The following is a 20,607-nucleotide window of genomic DNA, read 5'->3' as shown; positions in this document are numbered from 1 at the left end:
TTAAATCAAACTTACTAATTTGCTGTAGCAAGTTTTTCTATGCACATTTGATCTTCCAAAGGCTATAACTCAAATAATGGTTTAAGGCACTTTGAAATAATTTTTCCCCCAACTCACACCACTGTAGCAGCAAATGTGAATTAAAATGAATCATTGCTGTAGTGCCAATCTTTATGAATGCTCTGATTCTGAGACAGAAGCTGTTAACGTTTTATCTGGGTTATTTGCTAGCCAAAACCTAAATACTTTTCTGCATACCTATCAGGAAAACTAAAGATGCTAAAATTCAATTAGTACTCCAGTTTTCAGAATAAGGTTTGGGGAGTGGGGGGCAGGGAAAACATATCTAACTCTGTCAGGAAAACGGAGCAAAAAGCTCAAAATACTGAAGAACTAATTGTCATACTTAGGTATGTCATAATTAGGTATTGTCATACTTAAAACCAGTAATACAGGTGAAAGTTCACAGAGTTTTAGTCATGTTCTTTTTTGCTGTCTCCATTGGGATAGATTTCTGCCACTTTGAATCTACAACAACTTTGCATATATCTGAAGTTTTCTATCTGACAGCAAGAAGATGAAAACCAGCTGGAATTAATTCTCGTGGAATTAATCATACAAAAGAATTCTGGTTTGTTTTTTTTTAATATGGCCAGGTAAGTAGGGGGCTTTCTGTGTGGAGGAAAAGCAGTGACAAAGCAAGGCTCTGATGTTGTCTCACACTGGCAAAGCTGCCAAAGGAATGGCTGCCAATATTTCAATATGGAAATGAAGAGGATATTGAGTTGGATTGTCCTGGGGTGTCTCCTGTGCACTGCTTTTAACTGGTGACATGATCTCATAGCAGCTATATGGGATGGTCTGGCAAGCGCACTGGAGGCCAGGGGCAGTGATTAAAAATGTTTTTGACCTGTTTAAGAACTGACTTCCAAGAATATAACTGAATCGTAGAATCATAGAATGGATTAAAGATTCCAACCCCCTTGCCACGGCCAGGGACACCCTGAACTAGACCAGGTTGCTCAAAGCCGTATCCAGCCTGGCCTCGGACACTTCCAGGAATGGGCCATCCTCAACTTCTCTGGGCAACCTGTTGCAGCGCCTCTCCACCCTCACAGTGCAGGATCTCCTCCTCACGGCCCCCGAGCCGCAGCTCCGTCCCACCCGCAGGGCTCCAGGCCGGGCGGGCGCTGCCGCGGAGGGCGCGGGGCGGGGCCGGACTGCGCTCCCAGAGCGCCGCGCAGCGGCCGGAAGCGGCGGCGGCCGTGACGAGGTTCCGCTGGGCTCGGGTGGCGGCGGGGCTGCTTCTGCGGAGGGCGCGGCGGGTCCCGGCGGCACCGGCACCGGCACCATGGTAGCGGGGCGGCCGCGCCTTGGCCAGGGGAAGGGGGGGGAAGGCAGCGCCGGGCGGGGCGCCGGCGGCCGCGCTCCCTGCGGGCGCGCGTTTGGGGCCTGGAGGCCGCGCCTTCCTTTCCTTCCCACGCGGTGCCCGCGGGGGGCGCGGAAGGTTCTGGAGCCGGGGCGGGACCGGGCCCCACCGGGAGCACCCCCGCTGCCATCCTTCCCGACTCGCCTAGGAGCGTGGATACGATTGTTCATTTGGTGTTTGATCTTTTTGCATTTAAGGCCTTGGGTGCTTTTTAGTCCTTAAAGGCACGTGTTCGTCACTGCTATAATTAATTTTCATTGAAATGCAAAAAAAAAAAAAAAAGGAAAATAAGAGTTCCGCCCAGATATCAAAATACTAAAGCCTTACTGTGCTCAGCTAATGTGTTTTTTCGGTTCGGCTGGTTGTGCCAGTCTTCGGGCTGTGGGGTCTGATGGTTGGTCGGGCGGGTGTCGGATGTTGGAGTGAGGTGCTGGTGATGAGTCTCTCGGTCTCGGGGGTCCTATCAGCGAATGTGCACTGCAGCCTCTGGGAGTAGGTTGCACTCGGTCTTGTAGTCCTTTCATACGACTACAAGATTGCAAGACAGACTTTTAAGAAAGAGTCAAGGTGAATTTATTTTAAGTATGCTTTTCATCAAAACCAAATAGGGTATAGAAGTAATTTTAATATTAAAACCATTGTTTAGGTTGTTAGTGTAAAGGATTTGTTTTTAAAATGTGTAGTTTTGTTAAAGCTAGAGGAATATTCTTATGTTAACTGTGTTTTAGGCATCCATTTCTCTTGCTCCAGTGAACATTTTCAAGGCAGGTGCAGATGAAGAGAAGGCAGAAACAGCTCGGTTGGTAAGTTTAATTCTTTTAAGAAACTGGTAGTACTTGAGATAATTAAACTTTGTCTTTTCTATTGCTAAAAATACTTTCTGTGTATGATGATGTGGAACTTCTTGTCTGTCTTTCCTTGTTATGTTTGTGAACAGAAGGGAGGAGGAGTGTTGTTTATACTGACAATTAGATAAACTTCATTGTTCAGAAATTTAAATAATTTGGTACTGTAGCTCAGAAGATTGGTGTTTTATTGGAAGGCATTTCTTCTGGCTTTGAGGCAGGCTTTTTTGGTTTCTGTGAGAATTAAGTATATTTAATCTGTATGTCAAAATGTAGCAGCTAAGAAACTTGGACCCAGCCTCCATTGAGAGAAGTGTGGCTGTGGAAAGGTTGCGTTAAAATGTCTTCTTGAAAGCTATGGGACAGTGTATAACTCTTGTGTGAGAGTAGAAATAAATTGTTCCTTAAGGTATATTTATTTTCATTTCAGTCATCCTTTGTTGGTGCCATTGCCATCGGTGACCTAGTCAAGAGCACCCTGGGGCCTAAAGGCATGGTAAGGCAGCTGCAAGCTCTCAGTAGTCATACCTGTTAATTTAGCTTTAATGGTTACAGTACGTTTTCAACTAGTATTCTAAATCTTGCATCTCGTAGGACAAGATTCTTTTAAGTACTGGGAGAGATAGCTCTGTGACAGTTACCAATGATGGTGCAACCATCCTGAAAGCTATTGGAGTTGACAACCCAGCTGCCAAGGTCTTGGTTGGTGAGTTCTTAAAGGCATGATATTGCTTCATTTGTAACTTTATTATGTAGTTTTTATTTGTTCTTAGAAAATTATTCTTGAAATACTGTGAAAAATGGAAGGGAGGGGGAACAGAAATCCTGAAGCAAGGAGTGCAAGGTACTGCAAGAGTTGTGGAACTCCGCAAAAGTAAGATTAAGGTATATGCTGCTCTTCAAAACTGTTCTGGGATATTGTTTTCCCTCAACCCTGGTTTGTCCCAGGAGTCAGAAGGAACAAAAGACAGCTGTGTACCCTTCTTTTTTCACTGGGAAAATTTGGAACAGAAATCTACAGGGGAACAGAGGTTTTCTCTGGTTCTCCCTAGTTTAAATCTCTCTTTATAACTCAATGAACATTGTAGTCTGGACAGAGTTTACCTTTCTGATCAACTGTTTTTCTGTGCCAGTGGTCTAGTTCTGGTGACGAGCAGGGACCTGAGCGATTGGGTGTTAAATTTCTTAAAGATTTCATGTTTACTGGGTCCCAGTTTATCAGCAGTTCGTGTAGCATACTTGGTTATTATAGTCTTTGGTGCTGTATGTATAACTTAGAGCTTCTGTCCAGCCAGACTTCCTTTTGGTGACCATCTTTAGGACTGGGGACAGGGGGGAGTAGCTCTTGACCATCACCAGGCTGGAATTGGAGAATGGATTTAAAGGATGCTGAATTTGATTTGCATCTTATGTTCTTCTGTGGCTTTTTTAGACTTCCCTCTTTAAACAAATAGTAAGATTTGTTTTTCTTTTCCAAACTGGTACAAGAGAAAAATAATTGTATCTGATACTGGTGAGCATGGTATTTTGAGTCAGAACATTAATACCATGTCTTCCTTCTTCAGATATGTCAAAGGTTCAAGATGATGAAGTTGGCGATGGAACTACATCTGTCACAGTGTTGGCAGCTGAACTACTGAGGGTGATGTATTACAGTTTTTCAAATGTGTTTCTGTTTGGCAGTGTACTCGTGTGATACCACCAGTAGGAGATGTGTTATCCTATGTTTGTGAAGAGGGCTCCCAAGGTATGGAAGGAATAGCTTGCTCTGTTGCTGTTGAAATTGATAGGGGAAGAAAACAATCTTTAGCTATTGTATTAGCAATTTTTTTTATTGTTTTAGACTATTGTTCCTTATTTATAAACTCTCAAGTATTTTAAGTTGGTACATCTTAGGAAATTGTCTTCTGTTATGTCATTATGTAAGTGAAACAGAGAAGCATTACTCTTGTAGGTCAGTTCCTGGATATTGCACTGGGCAGCATGCAGCACTGCTTAGTTGTGATGGTCAGTCCTCCAAAATCCTTTTCTATAACATTAATGAGAAAAAAAACCCTGTTAAATTCTGTTCTTTGCACAAAACTTGAATTCATACTGTTTCTTTAAACTCTGCATGGGTTTTGTGTGTATGTAGAAGTTTACACTGCAAACTTTAAACCTGAAATTACTATGAAAAAGACTTGAGAAGTGAGTAATTCTTGTTAGCAGAGCTGTGCCAGAAAAGCTGATCATCTCAAATCCAGGAACTGGGATCAAGAGCGTCTTAGAAATGATCCATCAGCTTGCCAAATTCCTAAAAAAATAGAAGATAGCTTTTTTCCAACTACACTTTAAATTGCATCTATATGTGAACAGGAAACTGATCTGAAACATGAAATGAAAGATTGCTATTTTGAAATATAAGTCTGGTTGCTCTTCATATTGGAGTTAACTTTTTTTAAATTAGAATTTCTTGGTGATATTCCATAGGCAGATCATATTTGCCTAGGATGGAAAATACCTGCCAGTAAGGTGACCTTAATTTTGTTTTTATAGCTCTCTGGCTTTTACTGCTATTCAGAATTTTCTGAGTACTTAGTCGTGTCTTTCCTAGTTAGTGTAACTGTATCTTGGGGGGGGGAATAATTATTAATTTCCTTTAAATAGGAGGCAGAATTACTGATTGCAAGGAAGATTCATCCTCAGACCATCATTGCAGGCTGGAGAGCAGCCACAAAGGCTTCAAGAGAGGCACTTTTGAAAGCAGCTGTGGATCATGGGTTAGTAATGTCCATTTGCTGTAACTCTTTATAAAAAACTACTCAAGATCGAAACACCAATGAGGGTTATAGACTACTGGTAAACTCTGTCCTCTCTTTAAAGTAGTATAAAGGTTGAGTTAATGAATTTTAACGGTTAAGAAAACAATACTGCCTTTTTTTCAGGTGAATTATAGAAGCTTTATGATATTATTTAAAATACTTATGATGTGCAGAAACAAAATACAAGCAATAATTTGCTCCCTGGAACAAAAATCTGAGCTGTTATTTCAGACTTCATAGTTGGATTTTTAAATGTGACTGTTTTCCTTGCCTTACACTTGGAGAGCACAGACTTTCTAAAACTGAATGCAAAAGTTCTCCTAATGGAACTCGTATTTCAAATAGGTTAGATTGTGGGACAGTGGAGGGTTTCTCTGCAGCATTCCTCAAAACAGAGCATGGTACACGCAGATACAGGCTAGAAGAAGTGGGCAGAGGCTCTCAGGGGTAGCTAATGATAGTAAGGCTTTTGGACTTTCCAGTTTAATTGAACTGTCTTTATTTTAGTAATGATGAAGTGAAGTTCCGTGAAGACTTGATGAACATTGCGGGAACAACTCTTTCATCAAAATTACTTACTCACCATAAGGACCACTTTGTCAAGCTAGCTGTAGAAGCTGTTCTTAGGTTGAAAGGTTCTGGTAATTTGGAGGCTATCCATGTCATTAAGAAACTTGGTGGAAGTTTGGCTGATTCCTACTTAGATGAAGGTAAGTCTTTGTATGTTGACTGTATGTGCATTCAAGAAATAAAGCTGTTAAAAGTTGCACATCTCTCTGCAAATTTGTCCTAGGAAACATTGTTACGTTACTATTAAGACAAATACTAAATATAAGGGGATTTTGTAGTAATTTAAATGAATTGTTCTCCTTTTTTAATTTGAAGTCTTACAAGACTTTTCTGTTACTACAGGCTTTTTGCTTGACAAGAAGATTGGTGTAAATCAGCCAAAAAGAATTGAAAATGCAAAGATTCTTATTGCAAATACTGGTATGGATACAGACAAGATTAAGGTATGTGACAGAACTACTGTTGTATAACTGTGTTCTTGTAAATGAAATTTTGAGACTGAACTCTGTTTTCCTTGATATAGATTTTTGGCTCTCGCGTTAGAGTGGACTCTACAGCGAAAGTGGCAGAAATAGAACAGGCAGAAAAAGAGAAAATGAAGGAGAAGGTAGAGCGTATTCTTAAACATGGGATTAACTGCTTTATTAACAGGTATGTATTTCTTGGGAAAAGGAGAGAGTTACAAAGTAGCAATATTTTAGTATTTTACTAGTGTGAAGAACATTATTTATTCCTGTGTCTAGTATTATGTGCTCTTGCCTAGTGTTTAATTGAGTCACCTGGCTGACACCAATGCTGTTTTCTGTGCTTCCCCTTCTGCACCATGATCCCCCTCTTTTTATTTGTTTTATTTTTGTTTTGTTTTAAAGAGGATGAACTGATAATATTTGTTCCAGGAGCCATGTTTACATCTAGTTGAAGCAAAGTCACTTTGCTTTATACTAACAGATTTGTTTAGTTATGAATACCAGCAGCGTTGTTGGTAACCCATGTGCCCCCTTCTGGGGGGAAATTGCTGCTAAAAGAGTTTGTGCTGCTCAGTGCATTTAGTTCAGATTAAACCTGCTATGCTTTTTCCTGCATTAAAATGCAGGTGCTGGAGTACTGCTCCAAGTTCAAGAGGGTTTGGGACATGTCTATGACCCTGTTGTGAACCTTTTCTTTTATACACATCTTTGAAAGTATGAAAGATAGCCATTTTCATATCTAGGTTACTTTTCTTTGTTAGCATTGTGCTGCTCTCTTGAACTGTCACAGTGCAAAACCCCATTTTTTTAATGATGAAAAACACTTCTGCCTTTCAGTAATTCTCATTTAAGTGAAACTACCATAGGTTGCAAGCAATTTGACACCTGCTGGTTCAGCACATCATGTAGTCTACTGGGAAGCTGATCAGCTAGTACTACACCACAGGGTAGGAGTTGTAAGAGTAGCACTGTTTTCCACAGTAGCAAAAGACTGCACTCTGAGTGCATAGTGCATCATCTAACTCACCTTGAAAATTTGTGTCAAACATCTGTAAGAATGATGAATCTCTTTAGTCCCTCCATCTATGTCTTCATATGTATTGTGTTCTAGTATAGGCAAAATGAGCACTCTGTCGAGTGAACATGGTACAAATACGGAGTCCAAGAGTCAGGAGTTCTGTTGTCAAATTGATGGAAGAGTCCTTTGAATTATGCAAAAAATATAAATGCATAACTCCATCACTGACACAGGTAGTTGTTCTAAGGAAGCTCATGTAACCAGGCTAGGGGTATTGCAGTTAGATTGATGCTTAACTTTCAGATTTATTCCTGGGTAAAATTGACTTCTGCTTATAGGATGTAGATTGACTTCTTTTACTGTAGATGTTAACCAGGTAAATTGTGTTGAGGAGATGCTTGACAAAGGTCAAGGCCATGTGGATCCAGAGTAGGAAGAATCTTCTCTGTGTATACCCAGCAACACCAGTTGTCTGTTTTGAAGATAGATTAGAAACATCTTTTTTTTGATGGAAATGGCTTCTCCCAGCTCCTGCTGAATCTCTGCAACACTCAGTCTCTAATCTGGAAGGGAAAAATAATTTGGCATAGCACTCCTGAATGGTCATTAACCATTCAGTTTTGGGTGACTTCATTCTAGAGAGAGTAGTACACATATTAATAAGGGAAGATGTTGTTCTAGTACACCCTGCTAGAATAGGCAGTTAAGTGTCCAGCAGGCACTTAGGATCAAAGGACTTAGAACTTCAAGCACATGGCTCCTTGTGCTTAGTGTGATAGTGTTTCTTCAGGGGAAGGGTATTTCAAAAAGTATCATAGTTTTAATTAATTTTTTTGGATTTAGCTTTGTATGTTTTCCTATCACTGTGTTTGCTTCTGTGTGGTGTAACATTCTGTGTGTGGCAGGTGCCTCATACATTGACTTCTTTTGTAGCTTTCAGAAATCTACCCCATGTCCATGCTTCTGAGAATCTGGTGGCCTTGTTACTCTGGTATTTTAGAAGGTTTGTTCTGTGTGTAACAGAGAAACTTGTTTTAATTGCAGACAGTTGATCTACAACTACCCTGAGCAACTCTTTGGAGCTGCTGGTGTCATGGCTATTGAACATGCAGACTTTGCTGGTGTAGAACGTCTGGCTCTTGTCACAGGTGTGTAGAGTATCTTGTCGTGTGAAACTTGGAGGGTCATGTTATTTGTTTGATCTTTAGTAAAGGTTAAACGTACTTAAACATACTTTTTTTCCCCCAGCATCTGTAAATAAAGGATCATAATGCTAACTGTGAGATACAATTTAGCAAGTTAGTGTCAGTTATTAATTTTCTTTCATATTTCAAAAATATTAAGTCCCTACTTGATAAGCTTTTGAAATGTTTGTTTTCTAGAGAAAAGATGAAACTTAGCAATAGAAAGAATTAGATGATGACTCCACAAATTAGCACTAGTTTTTGGTTCGATAATGCCATCTTGTCCAGAATGGCTGGGTTTTTTATTATAATGATAGAGAAGACTAAAGAGTCACCCTTTGTTAAAAATGTGGGCCTGAGTCAATGACTTGAGGTGGACCTCAAATGACAGGAACAGCCTGGATATTTTGAGTGGTGTTCAGTGTAAATGTGATTCTAGTAACTAATGAAAATTAAACATCTGGAATGCTTCAGTTGGTTGCCATTGCTGAAGTTAGAGATAACTAACTGGAATATCATAAAAAGTTGATTGTGAAAGTGATGAGGAGGATGGAGAATTGCTTTGCAGGGAGAAAGGAACTGACACTGACTTGTTTAGCTTTGCAAAACTGAAGTAGCAATTGTGTATAACTGTAGGCACATTGACACAGGCAAACACTTGATTAGAGGAACATTGCTTATATTCTGGAACAAATTCAAACCAAATTTTGTAGACCATAGTGGATCAAATAGTATAGCTAAAAAACCAAATTTTTAATAAGCACAAACTCTACTACAAATCTTGTTTTTTCTTGTACTGCTACAACTACAGCTGTGCTGCAAGTTAACGTGGAATAATTGAGCATGCATGGGGAATGCATACATGTAAATAGTTTTTTAATAGAAAGATTAAAGTATTAGAACAGTAGTCTGTTCAGAGACATTTTGGTCTTTGTAGTACCTGTTTTGCTTACAGTATGGCAGTTTACAAGTTGTGTACAACACCCCTGCTACAGTGTGGCATGAGACTTGTGATTCGGGAGAGTGGTGGCCACTGGTTCTCAGCCATCATCAGGCAGGCAAAATGGATACTGTCACAAGCTCAAGTTTTAAAGCATAAGAAACTCAGTTTAGTATTTGCTAAGTACTTTATCAGTAAATACTATGAAAACTTGAAAAATACTGACATTTTAATTTAGCGAAGATGAACATTTATTGTCTTATCCAGACAGAACTCAAAAGCATTGTAGTCCTTGTGATGTGAAACAAAACATTGATGTTTTGAGGATTTATCAGCATTGGTTGAAGGTTTCTGGTCCCATATGCTGACATAAGAAAGTTTTGGCTTATTGGTATTTTTAATTTAAATTTATTTGGGGGCAATTATGAGGGTGGTTTTTTTTTTCAGACACCTCCCCTCCGGTTAGTCCTTGTCTGAACAGATGCTTTTATTGTGAGCTCTGATTTCTATATGGTCTTATGTTTGTAGGTGGTGAAATTGCATCAACCTTTGATCACCCTGAGCTAGTAAAACTAGGAAGCTGCAAGCTTATTGAAGAAGTCATGATTGGAGAAGATAAACTCATTCATTTCTCTGGAGTAGCAATGGGTAAGTGTTTAATCACTAATGACATGTTGTAACCTTTGTGTTAACCCTCTGCTAACGCTATTCAGTTACGAGTGGGGCATAGGAATTTTGTAATAATTCATGTAACCATTTTTATTAAAGCCTTGCTCTCCAGTAAAAATCTCATAAAGACATATGTTCATGGTTGAAATTGTGTATGTTTAGTGTTATGTAAGTGAACAGAGCCATTTGTAAGGATGGGAACCAAGACTTTGGCTTTGGGAGATTAAATTTACAAGTAGCAACATGTCATACTCTAAGAACTTGGGAGCTTGTTCTAGTAAATGCCAATACTGTAAGTTTTCACGGGTTGTTTTGAGGCAATATTTTCTATTAATAGCATAGTGTACATAATTTGATTCTGTCTGTGAAATGTCATCATACTTTCTTTTCCTCGCAAAATTAAATGATATAAAACTTTGCTATAGTGATAGCAAAACCTTTAAAAATGCTTTGTGATAGCTTCTTTATGTGTCTGTGGTTTCTTTTTTTAAATCTTTTTGTGTTTGTGCTTTCTAGGTGAAGCTTGCACCATAGTTTTGCGTGGAGCAACACAGCAGATTCTAGATGAAGCAGAGAGGTCTTTGCATGATGCTCTCTGTGTTCTTGCCCAGACTGTGAAGGACACTCGAACTGTGTATGGTGGAGGTGAATATTACATTCTTTATACTTGGTACATGATACATATTTCGTGTTACTGTTCATCAGATATGTAACATCTGTGTGTCTTCAATAAATAGGTTGTTCAGAGATGCTGATGGCTAATGCTGTTGCAGAACTTGCTGTCAGAACACCTGGCAAAGAGTCTGTTGCAATGGAGTCCTTTGCTAAGGCTTTACGAATGGTGAGTTTATTTAATCAGATTGCTGGATTAAGAGACAAAGTTTCACAAAATGTACTAATTTATGACATCAGATAGTTGCTTCACTTTAAAAATTTTGTTTGTTAGAATAAAAAAGTGAAATTTAGCAACACATCTTGGATGAACAAAGGAGGAAAAGTTGTTTTCTGTCTTAGAGAAAAAGTACTGGTATTTTAATAGTTCTGTGTGTTACAGAATTGTGAATGTTCATATGCTAGCCTTTCTCTGATTGGTTTTTGCTCCTCTTACCTGCAAGCTAAAAGTGCTGCAGAAATAGCACATAAAAATCTCATCTTATTTAGTTGACATCTGATTTAGAAAAGAGCAACTCTTCTGTTCCATTAGTGTTCTACTGCTGTTGGGTGTATTCATACTCCAGTACTATCTAGAAGCTTCTAGGCTTGCATTAGAGATTGCATCTTAGTAGGAAATAAGAGTGTCATAAGAAATATTTATAGAATTGTGCTATTTGAGAACAAATTGCCTTCCTGTAATTTAGGGAAATTTTTAGGGAAAACCTTTCTTATGAAATGAAAGACTATAGGAAAACATTTCTGCCAAGAAAATAAAATTCAAGAGCATGGTAACACTTGACATTACTTTGCACTGCTGTCACTGAAACAGTGAATGGAATGATCAGGTGGTTAATGCTTATCAGCAGGCTTATATTCTGAAAATTAAAATATTTCTCCAGTTGTAGTCTAACTTGATGAAAGACAAGATTCTTTTTTTTTTTCCCTATCCATGTAAAATGAACCAACAAATCTGCTAACATGCTTCTGTCCTCTCTGCTACTTTCCTTACAACAGGGTCTTATACAAAATCCTTAGAAAGGTAGTTTGTTTTTTTTTTCTTTCCCTGTCTTCTAATCACTGCAGTAGATCATCTGCCATGTTTTTGAAGCCTCTTCTTGAAATTCAGTTGTAAACTAATAATGTCAAAGTATGTTTCATATTTAGTAGGGATCAGTCCCTGCGTTAATTAAAAACAACCTGTGTTTATCCTCTTAGATCCCAACAATAATAGCTGATAATGCTGGCTATGACAGTGCTGATTTGGTTGCTCAGCTCAGAGCTGCTCACAGTGAAGGGAAGACTACTTATGGACTGGGTAAGGGGCTCAGTATTATTTCTGTGATTGAATTGCTGTTTGGCAGGCTGATCAGGCTCATTACAGTTGATCACATGTGTCTGTCGCATATATTCAGCCAGAACTGAGTAGGTTGATTTCTGTTTGCTTTGCACAGACCTTAGGCATCCTTTATCATTTTACCAGGCTTTTGACAGTAGAGTGAAAACCTTTGTTTTTGAAGTGGATGGTTTCTACCTCTAAAAAAAACATTTTCCTTACTTACATTGAGTCTAGTTACATGAAGCTTAAAAAGAAAAACATTGTTTTAAATGCAACTGAAAACCCAGCACAAGCAAACACATCCTCCTCCCTGTCCCCCCCCCAATCCAAAAAGAAAACAACCACCACAAAGTTGTAGTGAAGAACTCTGAAGTTAATATACCTAATGAAATAGTGCTGAGAGTCCTGTCAGGATCTTATCTCCTCTTCGTAGTGTATACAGTTTTCATCGTTAATTTTTTGTGTGTAATTGCAACGTTAGGCTTAAATCAGGAGCCTTGAGGTGAAAGACTTTATTTAATACTTCCCTTACTATCAATATGGTTTGTTTGAGCAGGTAAGTTACTATGCTCTCACCTTCTTATAATTTCTGTAAAAAAATGCCAAGTTAAGAAAAAAACCCACAACTTCTTAATGTGTTTCTTCCAGATATGAAAGAGGGTATCATTGGAGACATGGCAGTTCTGGGAGTAACAGAAAGTTTCCAAGTTAAGAGACAAGTTTTGCTGAGTGCAGCTGAAGCAGCAGAAATGATTCTTCGTGTAGATGACATCATTAAAGCAGCACCAAGGTATGATCTGAGCATCTGAATGGTCAGTTACAGTGGTATACAGTAACCTCCTCCTGTGGAAGAGTAGCAGTGCAGAAAAACCTTGTTCTAAAAATGCTTTATTTGAAATGAAACCTGACATCTGACATACTAATGTTCATATTTGATAATTTTATTGCTTTAGCAATATGACCAGACCTTTAGAGCCATCAGTGAGCTTATGTTGGTGTGCCTGAGTAATGCCTAGTTAATCTTAGATCAGCAGCTACTCCTGGCATATATAGCACTGAAACATCTGCAAAACCAGCTGACCAAAATGTAATGTATCATGCTGCTTTTTTTTTTTCTTTTGGCAACAATTGTAATGGAATGCTCAGCTACTTCTGAGCTGGAATCTGCAGCTTAAGCAAAAACATGTTTGTTAAAAAGTTTGGGAAGAGTTGCTGCTCTTGGGCAGATTATCCCATGTCCACCTGCTATCAGGTAGTTTGCTCTGCTTATTGAATCACAGGTTTTTTTACCATGATTGCAGGTGGTGTGTTAGCTTTGAGGTGATACTGCCTTTTGTGCTGTGAGATAAAGCTGGCACTGAACACAAAATACCAGCTAAAGATTAAAAATAGGAGTGGGTGGGGAGGGGCTGGTGTACATCAGCGTGGGTGGGAATTTTCTGATTTTTCTTTTTCTCCCCAGAAAACGTGTACCAGACCATCGCCCATGTTAAATCTTCTTCGGTACCTGAGGATGTGTGGACCAGATCTCACCTAGTAATTTTTTTTTTAATGATGTAGTTTTCGTGAGGTTATGGAACAGAAGCTTGAGACAAGCAGATCTCCTTCAATGGCACTGTCTTCAGTTGGTTTTAACTTACTGGAACTTACATGTGTTGTGGGAAGAATTCACTTTCAAGTAAAACGGGTTTTATACAACCCTATTCCTTCTGTTCCTCTCCAGGTTCCACTTAAAATACACAGAAATAAAAAACAAAAATAAAAAAAATTCCGATTCACTGAAGTTGTGTTTCTTTGTGTAGAACCAGGAAGGGCAGTTCCATTAGGACAGCAGCAATGCACGTCCTTGGTCCTCAGACGCTTCAGGCAGAGACTAGACCCTTGTGGCTTGCTGGTTTGGGTTGACCTGGTGCGTTTAGTTAAGTGGTGTATTCCAGTTTTGGCTGCATAGGTTTTGAGTTGGGATCCTTGAAACAGGCTCCGAAGTTAGGTGGTATCTTTTTCTTGTGGTCCTGGAATATTACTCTTCAGCTTTTTCTCTTCATTATATAAAAAAAGAGGAACCTTAGCTAATGATCAAAACTACAACTAGGTGATTTTACAGCTTTTTACACCACAAATTTTATGTAGATAGGAGTTCTGCTGAGGGGAGTTGAGAGCAAGATGCGTTTTGGGAGAGAGAGCAACATTCTGCACGAACAGTCTGAGTGTTTAACTGAAGGGCTCTGGACGACTACAAACATGTATAATAGAGGGCAGTTAGCAGAAAATGTTTCAGGCTGCTTCGCATTCTCTTCACACACACCGCCCCTTTCATGTCTGCTGTAGCCTGTCTTTATATTTTTTTTCCTATTCTAGTAGTTGCTGCAAAGGCAGTGTGTTTCTTAATTGGGCTGATTTCTTTATCCATGATCATAAGGAAGTCTGTGATGCCTGCAGCAGTCTGTACATGGATTTGTGATGACTGTAAGCACAGGCAAGTGGAGGCCCTGTTTCTGGAAGCCCAGAGGTGCTTGCCAGGCGTTGTGACTCTTCTGGCCCTTGCACACATAATGCAGTGCCTGGCAAACATCAGGGCAAGTCTGCCAAAGCAGAAACATTAATTTGAAATAAGGAAGTATGTGTGCAAACATTTTTCTCCCTTAGGTTTCCTAAAGTGAAGGGAATCTACTTACAGAATGCTCCCCTGAACTCTCAACACAGACTCTCTTCAGCTCTCCAGAAGTGACAATACTGTCTGGAGAGAGCTGTGAGAAACACAGACCATTGACAAGCCCGTGAAAGCACTTTCTCCCCCTCCCCTCAGATAAACACAGTACTGGGTCAGTTCTGTAGGAAATAAAACATTGACCTTGGATGTTAAAAAAGCCCCAAACTCTTCTGCTTTCCTTTTGTAGGAAGGAATTGTTGGAAAGAGAATTCTGTTAATTCCAAAGAGGTATGGTTTGACTTGGTAAGCTGCTAATATACTTTATTTAATTTGACTAGTAGCACACTATATGGGTGCCAGCCAAATCCACATTTGGACTTTCTTTAACAAGACAGCAAGTGCTAGCAGAATCTGTATATCTCCAAATAGTTTTTCAGGCATGCAGATGACATTAAACAGTTACAAACTGGCATGGAATCAAACCTTTTCTTGAAAGTCAACTGCCCCTTCTACAGGCTGCACTGGTGAGGCAGTTCAACTTGAAGAGAGCACCACCAAGGGCTCTCCACTCGTTACAAAAGCTGTCTTTCACTAAATTCAATAGAATCAAAAGTTTAAAATTTCATTTTGAGCCAGATTTCTGTATTACTAGATTAAAGCAAAGTTTCCTTTAAAGAAAAGTTAGTTCAGTGCAGTTTGAAGGGCATCTAAACTGGTCAGAGTTGCAACCTGGAGAAATACCTGGCTGAAATCAACTGAGTAAAGTTTGCCTCAGCTTCAGATGATGTGCAGGCCTACAGTGGCAGGCTCCTAGCCCTGGGTTTTATTATGCAAGTTTACCTTTGCTGCTCTTGTGGTTTTGCTACTTGAGTCAGACTTTGATTTTCTTCTTTGCTACTGCGTGAAAACTTGTCCTGTACAGCTGCCCTTACAGGCAGTGTTGTTGGATACAAAAACTAGCAGCAAAGCCTCTACTTTCCTCACCATCATCTGAAATGCTGCTTGACAGTAACAAAGTTGCAAATTTTACAGGAAGAAGGCAGCACTGATAAGAGCAGAGCTCCCTGTTACCTACGTGCGGTGCAGTTTCCTTGATAGTGCAGCCAGGGCTCCGCTGCCACTTCCCATGTGGCAGGCATGGGAATCTTCAAGCTGTTGCTGCGTTTCAGATAAGTCATTTGAGACAAATGCTGTTGCTGTTGCTTTAGAGCTGTGGCTCTCAGGAGTGATCACCTTGAGCAGTGGCTTCCAGCTGAGCTCAGACACCAGCAAGGTGAAAGTGAGAAGAATGAGCCCATGGGTGAAGAGCAGCAAGTCCATACATGCGCCGTGCAATCCACCCATGGAAAACATCTAAAGTAAGTCTTCACCTCTACCGTGAACTCAGTGGTCCCGTCATGGGAGGAGGAGGAAAGGGAGGAATAAGTCTGCTCTAGGGGTGCTGTGTGAAAGAGCATGTCTGTACAGGAGTTTTGCTGTCACACAGCTCCAAGCTGCTGTACCTACCCCTGAAGACAAGCCAGGCGGTGTGGTGGTGCCTGGACACCAGCACGCAAGGAAGAGGAAGAGGTCAGGCGGTGGTGTGGTGCGCTGCCACGTTCGCCAGAATGGGAAGTTGAGCATCAGCAGGGCTCGGCTTCTGGCTTGGTCTTGGCGGCAGGAGGTAGCAAGGGTTTCTCGTCCAGCGTGATATCTATCACTGCCCCGGACCGCTTGCGGGGCTCAGGAGTCTCCTCTGACCACCTCCCCACCCTGCGCACTCCCTTGGCCACTTTGGGAGCGTTCCTGCAGGGGTTGTGGTCATAGATCACCAACTTCAGGCCAGGGAGATGAGCTAGGCTGGGGAAGAACCGGATGGAATTGCGGTCCACGTCGATGACCTCCAGAAATGGCATGTTCAGGAGCACAGGAGGAAACTCAGAGAGCAGGTTACCTGACAGCCAGATGGTGCGCAGCTCCTGCAGGCACTGCAGCTGGGGAGGGAGTGTGCGCAGTGCGTTGGAGCCGGCGTGCAGGGTCTTCAGCAGGCTGAGCTCACACACCACCTCGGGCAGGTACTGCAGGCAGTTGGACTCGATCCAGAGGGTCTTGAGGTTCTGCAGGAGCCGCAGCTCAAGGGGCAGGCTGCAGAGCTTGTTGTTGCCCAGGTAGAGAATGCACAGCTGCTTCAGTGTGCACACAACTAGGGGCAGAGCTTTGAAGTTGTTGAAGTCCAGTGCCAATATCTGCAGGTTTTGCAGCTGCTCCAGCTCGGGGGGCAGATGGTTCAGGTTGTTGTCACTCAGGTACAACTTAACCAGTTCCCGAAAAGAGCAAATGTGCAGAGGCAGCCGCCTCAGCTGCCTGCCACTCAGATCCACCATTTTATCCACTGGCATCTCTTCTAGGTCTTCTAGGAGGTACTTCTGGCACTTGTTGGAGGGCACAAAAGCAACTATGGCTTTCAGACTGTTGCCCATCCTGGGATTTTGTTTTGGGATGGCCGGGACTGTGAGGGACAGGGGCCCACCTTGGTTTTCTCCTGCTGTGCACTAGCCTGCCAGTAACTCTGTCTTCCCAATATAAGGCTTTGTTTACAGGGCACCAGCCGTTAATCTCAAGGGCTCTGAAATATTTCTGATAACCGAATGAGTGTTTGGTGATGGGGATTATAGACAGGTCTCCCTCTCTCGCCCACACTCCCACTCACTGCCTCCAAAAACATTCCTTCTTACCTCTTCTTGCGCACTGTAAGTGTTCTCTGATTTTGCCCCAAACAGTCACCCCAATGCCCCAGCTCCTACCTCTTGTTCTCACTGTGTGCCAGTAAGGGCAGTGGGGGTTGGCTTGGTAAAGTAAATTCCACAGAAAGCCAAATTTTTAAACTCAAATGTTTAACTTTTATGAGACTTTCAGCAGAAATGTCAGATACAGTCAAATTGTTTAAAATACCAGTCAATATCTGACTGACTTTCCAGACAGATGGCACTTTCAGGGATGTATTTTGCAAGGTGCCACATAGTTTCAGAGTGTAACTTGCCACCCGGTAGTTATCTTAAAGTTTTAACACAGATACTTGGTAAACTGCTATCTTGACCTGTTCTACTATTTATGTTCCCAATTTAATGGTATTTATTATAGGCTCTGGCACTCTTGGCCTTTTTCATTACATTATGTTTTACTTTTTGTCTCAATCCCTATTTAATGAGCTATCACAAACTGCCAAGGCTGTTCTCCATATACCTTTCTGCTGTGCTACTGTAGTTCCCATGTCTGTACCTAAACTTGTCAAGAAACTCCCATGGATTTAATTCCATCAAGATTTTCACTTGTTATGAGTGAGATAAATATAATGTTAAAAAGTTACATGACAGTGTAAACTGTTCTCCTCCTTCTCTCATCAAGACCCATTTTGCTATTCAGATCAGGAGTACCTCTGATTTCTAGGAGGAACATTCCCATGTGGAGGAACCTCTGCATAGTTTGACTTCTTGAGCTGCTGCTCTTTTAGGCTTTCTTGGGGATTCATGTGTGTCCCTGCCCAAGGCAGGGGGGCTGGAACTACATGATCTCTAAGATTCCTTCCAACCCAAACCATTCTATGATTGTCCTACCTCTCTGTTGGCTATGGCTGTACCATGAACCTTGGATGGGAGAAAATTTTCTTCAGTCTGCAGTTGTTTTCTGGGCATAAGTGCTACACTACCAAAATCTGTGACTGCTGAAAGCCACGCAGTCTTGGAAAAACAAAAGGCAGAGCAAACAGAAGATTGAGAAAAAGGCAATATCAAACAGTTAAGGTGGCCTCTGGATCTCTAGTCAAATCTAATAGAGAGCTCTCTACCATAACTTGTTTTCAAATGTAAATCAGGCCATAGCTATCAATTGGATATAGGCTATAGGATGTTTACTAGCCTTTTCCCTGCAAGATGAGTGGCTGTGCCATGCAGGAGTGATGCTATGAAATGTATGGAGGGCTTCCCTCAGGGAGGAGAACAACAGGGAGGGCGTCTGGGAACCAGTATTGCAGCAGGATGGAGAACAATGAGTCCTGAGACCTGAGTGCCATAAAATAGGCATGGATGGAAAAGCTGGGCAGAGAATCAAGCCTGGAGAACAAAGATAATGTCACATTCATCTGTAGTGGTGCTGTGGAAGAGAGGTGCTGAAAATTCCCTCTCTGGTGACAGAAGGCAGGACGTGCTGTGCATGGCATCCCAGCAGCAACAGGCCAGTTCACACTGAACAAACATCTCCAACCAGTCCCTTCTTTACTGCTCTAGCACCACGTGCCCTGTCAGAGGAGCACCGTGGGGAATGTGTAATTTCTGGATTTTGCAGGGCATCCTTTTCCAAGCAGTTACCCTGGAATGTGATCTGACATTTAAGAAAATATTCTCATTCAGTGGGTTGTTGGATTTGTTTTCATTTCTAAGCAACTGTGGCACCTTCTAAAGGCAAGGGTCCCTCCTCCTAAGGCACTGTAGGTTACAGTTGTGGAAAACCAAATGCATTTGGCATAAATAATAATGAATTTACATCCATGGTGAAGACATGTCCCTTAGACAAATCTTTTCAGATAACCTACTAATCAGAACAACCTGAAAGTGTAGGTACAAATATATTAATAATATAGCGTAGGCATATTTTTCTCAATAATCCATATGTAGACAAATAACTTCACAATGTACTCTGTCTATAGACAGAAATGGGGATATATTTTTTCTATTTGAATTATTTCTACTTAATGGAACTTTTAAGCTGCAGATAACTGTTTCTTAGGGATCCTCTGGATTGTAGTTTAATCATTATTCCAGCTTATCAAAAAAAAGTCATGATGACCTTCTGTTGCTGTATTTTGTACCTCTGTTAGCTAAATGAATGTCTGTTTGGAACATACTGTGAAATCAGAGGATTTGGGAAAGAATAACCTTCATATGTGGATTAATAAAGGGCTACATTTGCAGTAAACTGAACAATCATGTTCTTTCTGAGAATCAAGAACTCAGTGGAGCCTCTAAGGCAAAGGCAGTCTTCTCAGTAGGCCCAGGTGGTGTTTTGAAAGCCACTTCACGTCTTCAAAGTTATCATGATGCCCTCCAACATGAGCATTAATGACTTCCCAGAAGCATTTTTGGCATTTGAGGAAAAGTTCAAGTGATAAAGGCGTTCAGCACAGACATTGTCTTACTCTTGTCAAAGTGACACTGCCCTACCCCGGGGCTTGCTGTGCATCAGGTGGCAGTGGAGTCTCCTTGAGAAATGCCTTTGCTTTCTGGAAGTTCACAAATGGCCACATCTTTGCTGACCAGTCTCATTTCCAGCATCCAGCTCCTGCAGCTCAGTGATTGGGATGACTGTGGGACAGAAAATGTGGATGTTCACTGATAACTTGTGTAAAACCCCCGAGTCCAGAAGAAATGGGTAACATTACTCAGAGCTAGATAATTGAACACAAAATCACAATAAAGTAGAAATCAATATGCATTTTTGAGATTCTATTATTTTTTGAAACAAAATATGGTAATAGAGATGCTGGTGCTTTTTCAGATCCAGAGCTCTGCACACAGCTGTGTGATGACACCATGCTCAGCCTTTGCTGAGTTTGTTTAGCCCTCACAATTTTGGAGGTACATTAGAAAAAGCAAACTATGTATTTCAAAATCCAGGGGACTAATGAATAGAGCTCTAAACTTACTGATTTTAAGGTTCTCATGCCCATTCTTAATTAGTCTGACATAACAAGGGAAGAGATTAAAAAGAACAATTTTTAAGAATTTCTTTAGGATATTCTGATAATCGTTTGCATTGCATTTCTTTAAAGTCTGTGACAGGCATTTAGACCCTGTCTTTTCTCACAAACACCATGTGTTTTGTTTTTTCTGCTGTTTTTTCTTGACTGGAGCATTGTTGCTAGATGATGACACCTGCCTCCTCCATATCCTTGATATTCACTCTTAGCTCCTTGCTGTCGCGCATCTGCTCTCTTTTGGGAGGATTATCTAGTTCCAGTTCACCTTCACATGGTGAGTAGTTTATTTTTAATAAATGGTGTGTTGCAGGGG

The 20,607-nt window shown here is 40.9% G+C and overlaps 2 protein-coding genes across 2 annotated transcripts; one reads left to right on the top strand and one right to left on the bottom strand.

Annotated features, from left to right (window-relative positions):
- Positions 1-1,323: 1,323 nt before the first annotated feature.
- On the top strand, positions 1,324-13,670 carry CCT2 (chaperonin containing TCP1 subunit 2). The gene is made up of 16 exons (XM_008926512.3): positions 1,324-1,354; positions 2,158-2,232; positions 2,705-2,770; positions 2,869-2,980; positions 3,840-3,916; positions 4,921-5,033; positions 5,583-5,785; positions 5,988-6,088; positions 6,169-6,296; positions 8,175-8,278; positions 9,783-9,902; positions 10,440-10,568; positions 10,661-10,764; positions 11,793-11,892; positions 12,562-12,703; positions 13,376-13,670. The coding sequence occupies exons 1-16, from the start codon at positions 1,352-1,354 to the stop codon at positions 13,404-13,406; spliced, it is 1,608 nt and encodes a 535-aa protein (XP_008924760.2). The 5' UTR covers positions 1,324-1,351; the 3' UTR covers positions 13,407-13,670.
- A 2,515-nt stretch (positions 13,671-16,185) lies between these two features.
- LRRC10 (leucine rich repeat containing 10) lies at positions 16,186-17,022 on the bottom strand. Its single transcript, XM_008926511.3, has one exon. It carries the CDS (start codon positions 17,020-17,022, stop codon positions 16,186-16,188), a length of 837 nt encoding a protein of 278 aa, XP_008924759.1.
- Between the last annotated feature and the right edge of the window lie 3,585 nt (positions 17,023-20,607).

Source organism: Manacus vitellinus, unplaced genomic scaffold, assembly GCF_001715985.3.
Source record: "Manacus vitellinus isolate BGI_N305 unplaced genomic scaffold, ASM171598v3 scaffold_5_pilon, whole genome shotgun sequence".
Lineage (NCBI taxonomy): Eukaryota > Metazoa > Chordata > Aves > Passeriformes > Pipridae > Manacus > Manacus vitellinus.
The sequence above is the reverse complement of the archived record's forward strand: the minus strand, read 5'-3'. Positions and strand labels throughout refer to the sequence as shown.

Coding starts and splice junctions, on each gene's coding strand:
- CCT2 (XM_008926512.3), top strand. Junction 6,089..6,168: donor TGGATACAGACAAGATTAAG/GTATGTGACAGA, acceptor TCCTTGATATAG/ATTTTTGGCTCTCGCGTTAG. Junction 10,765..11,792: donor TTGCTAAGGCTTTACGAATG/GTGAGTTTATTT, acceptor TTATCCTCTTAG/ATCCCAACAATAATAGCTGA.
- LRRC10 (XM_008926511.3), bottom strand. CDS start 17,022: ATGGGCAACAGTCTGAAAGCCATAGTTGCTTTTGTGCCCTCCAACAAG.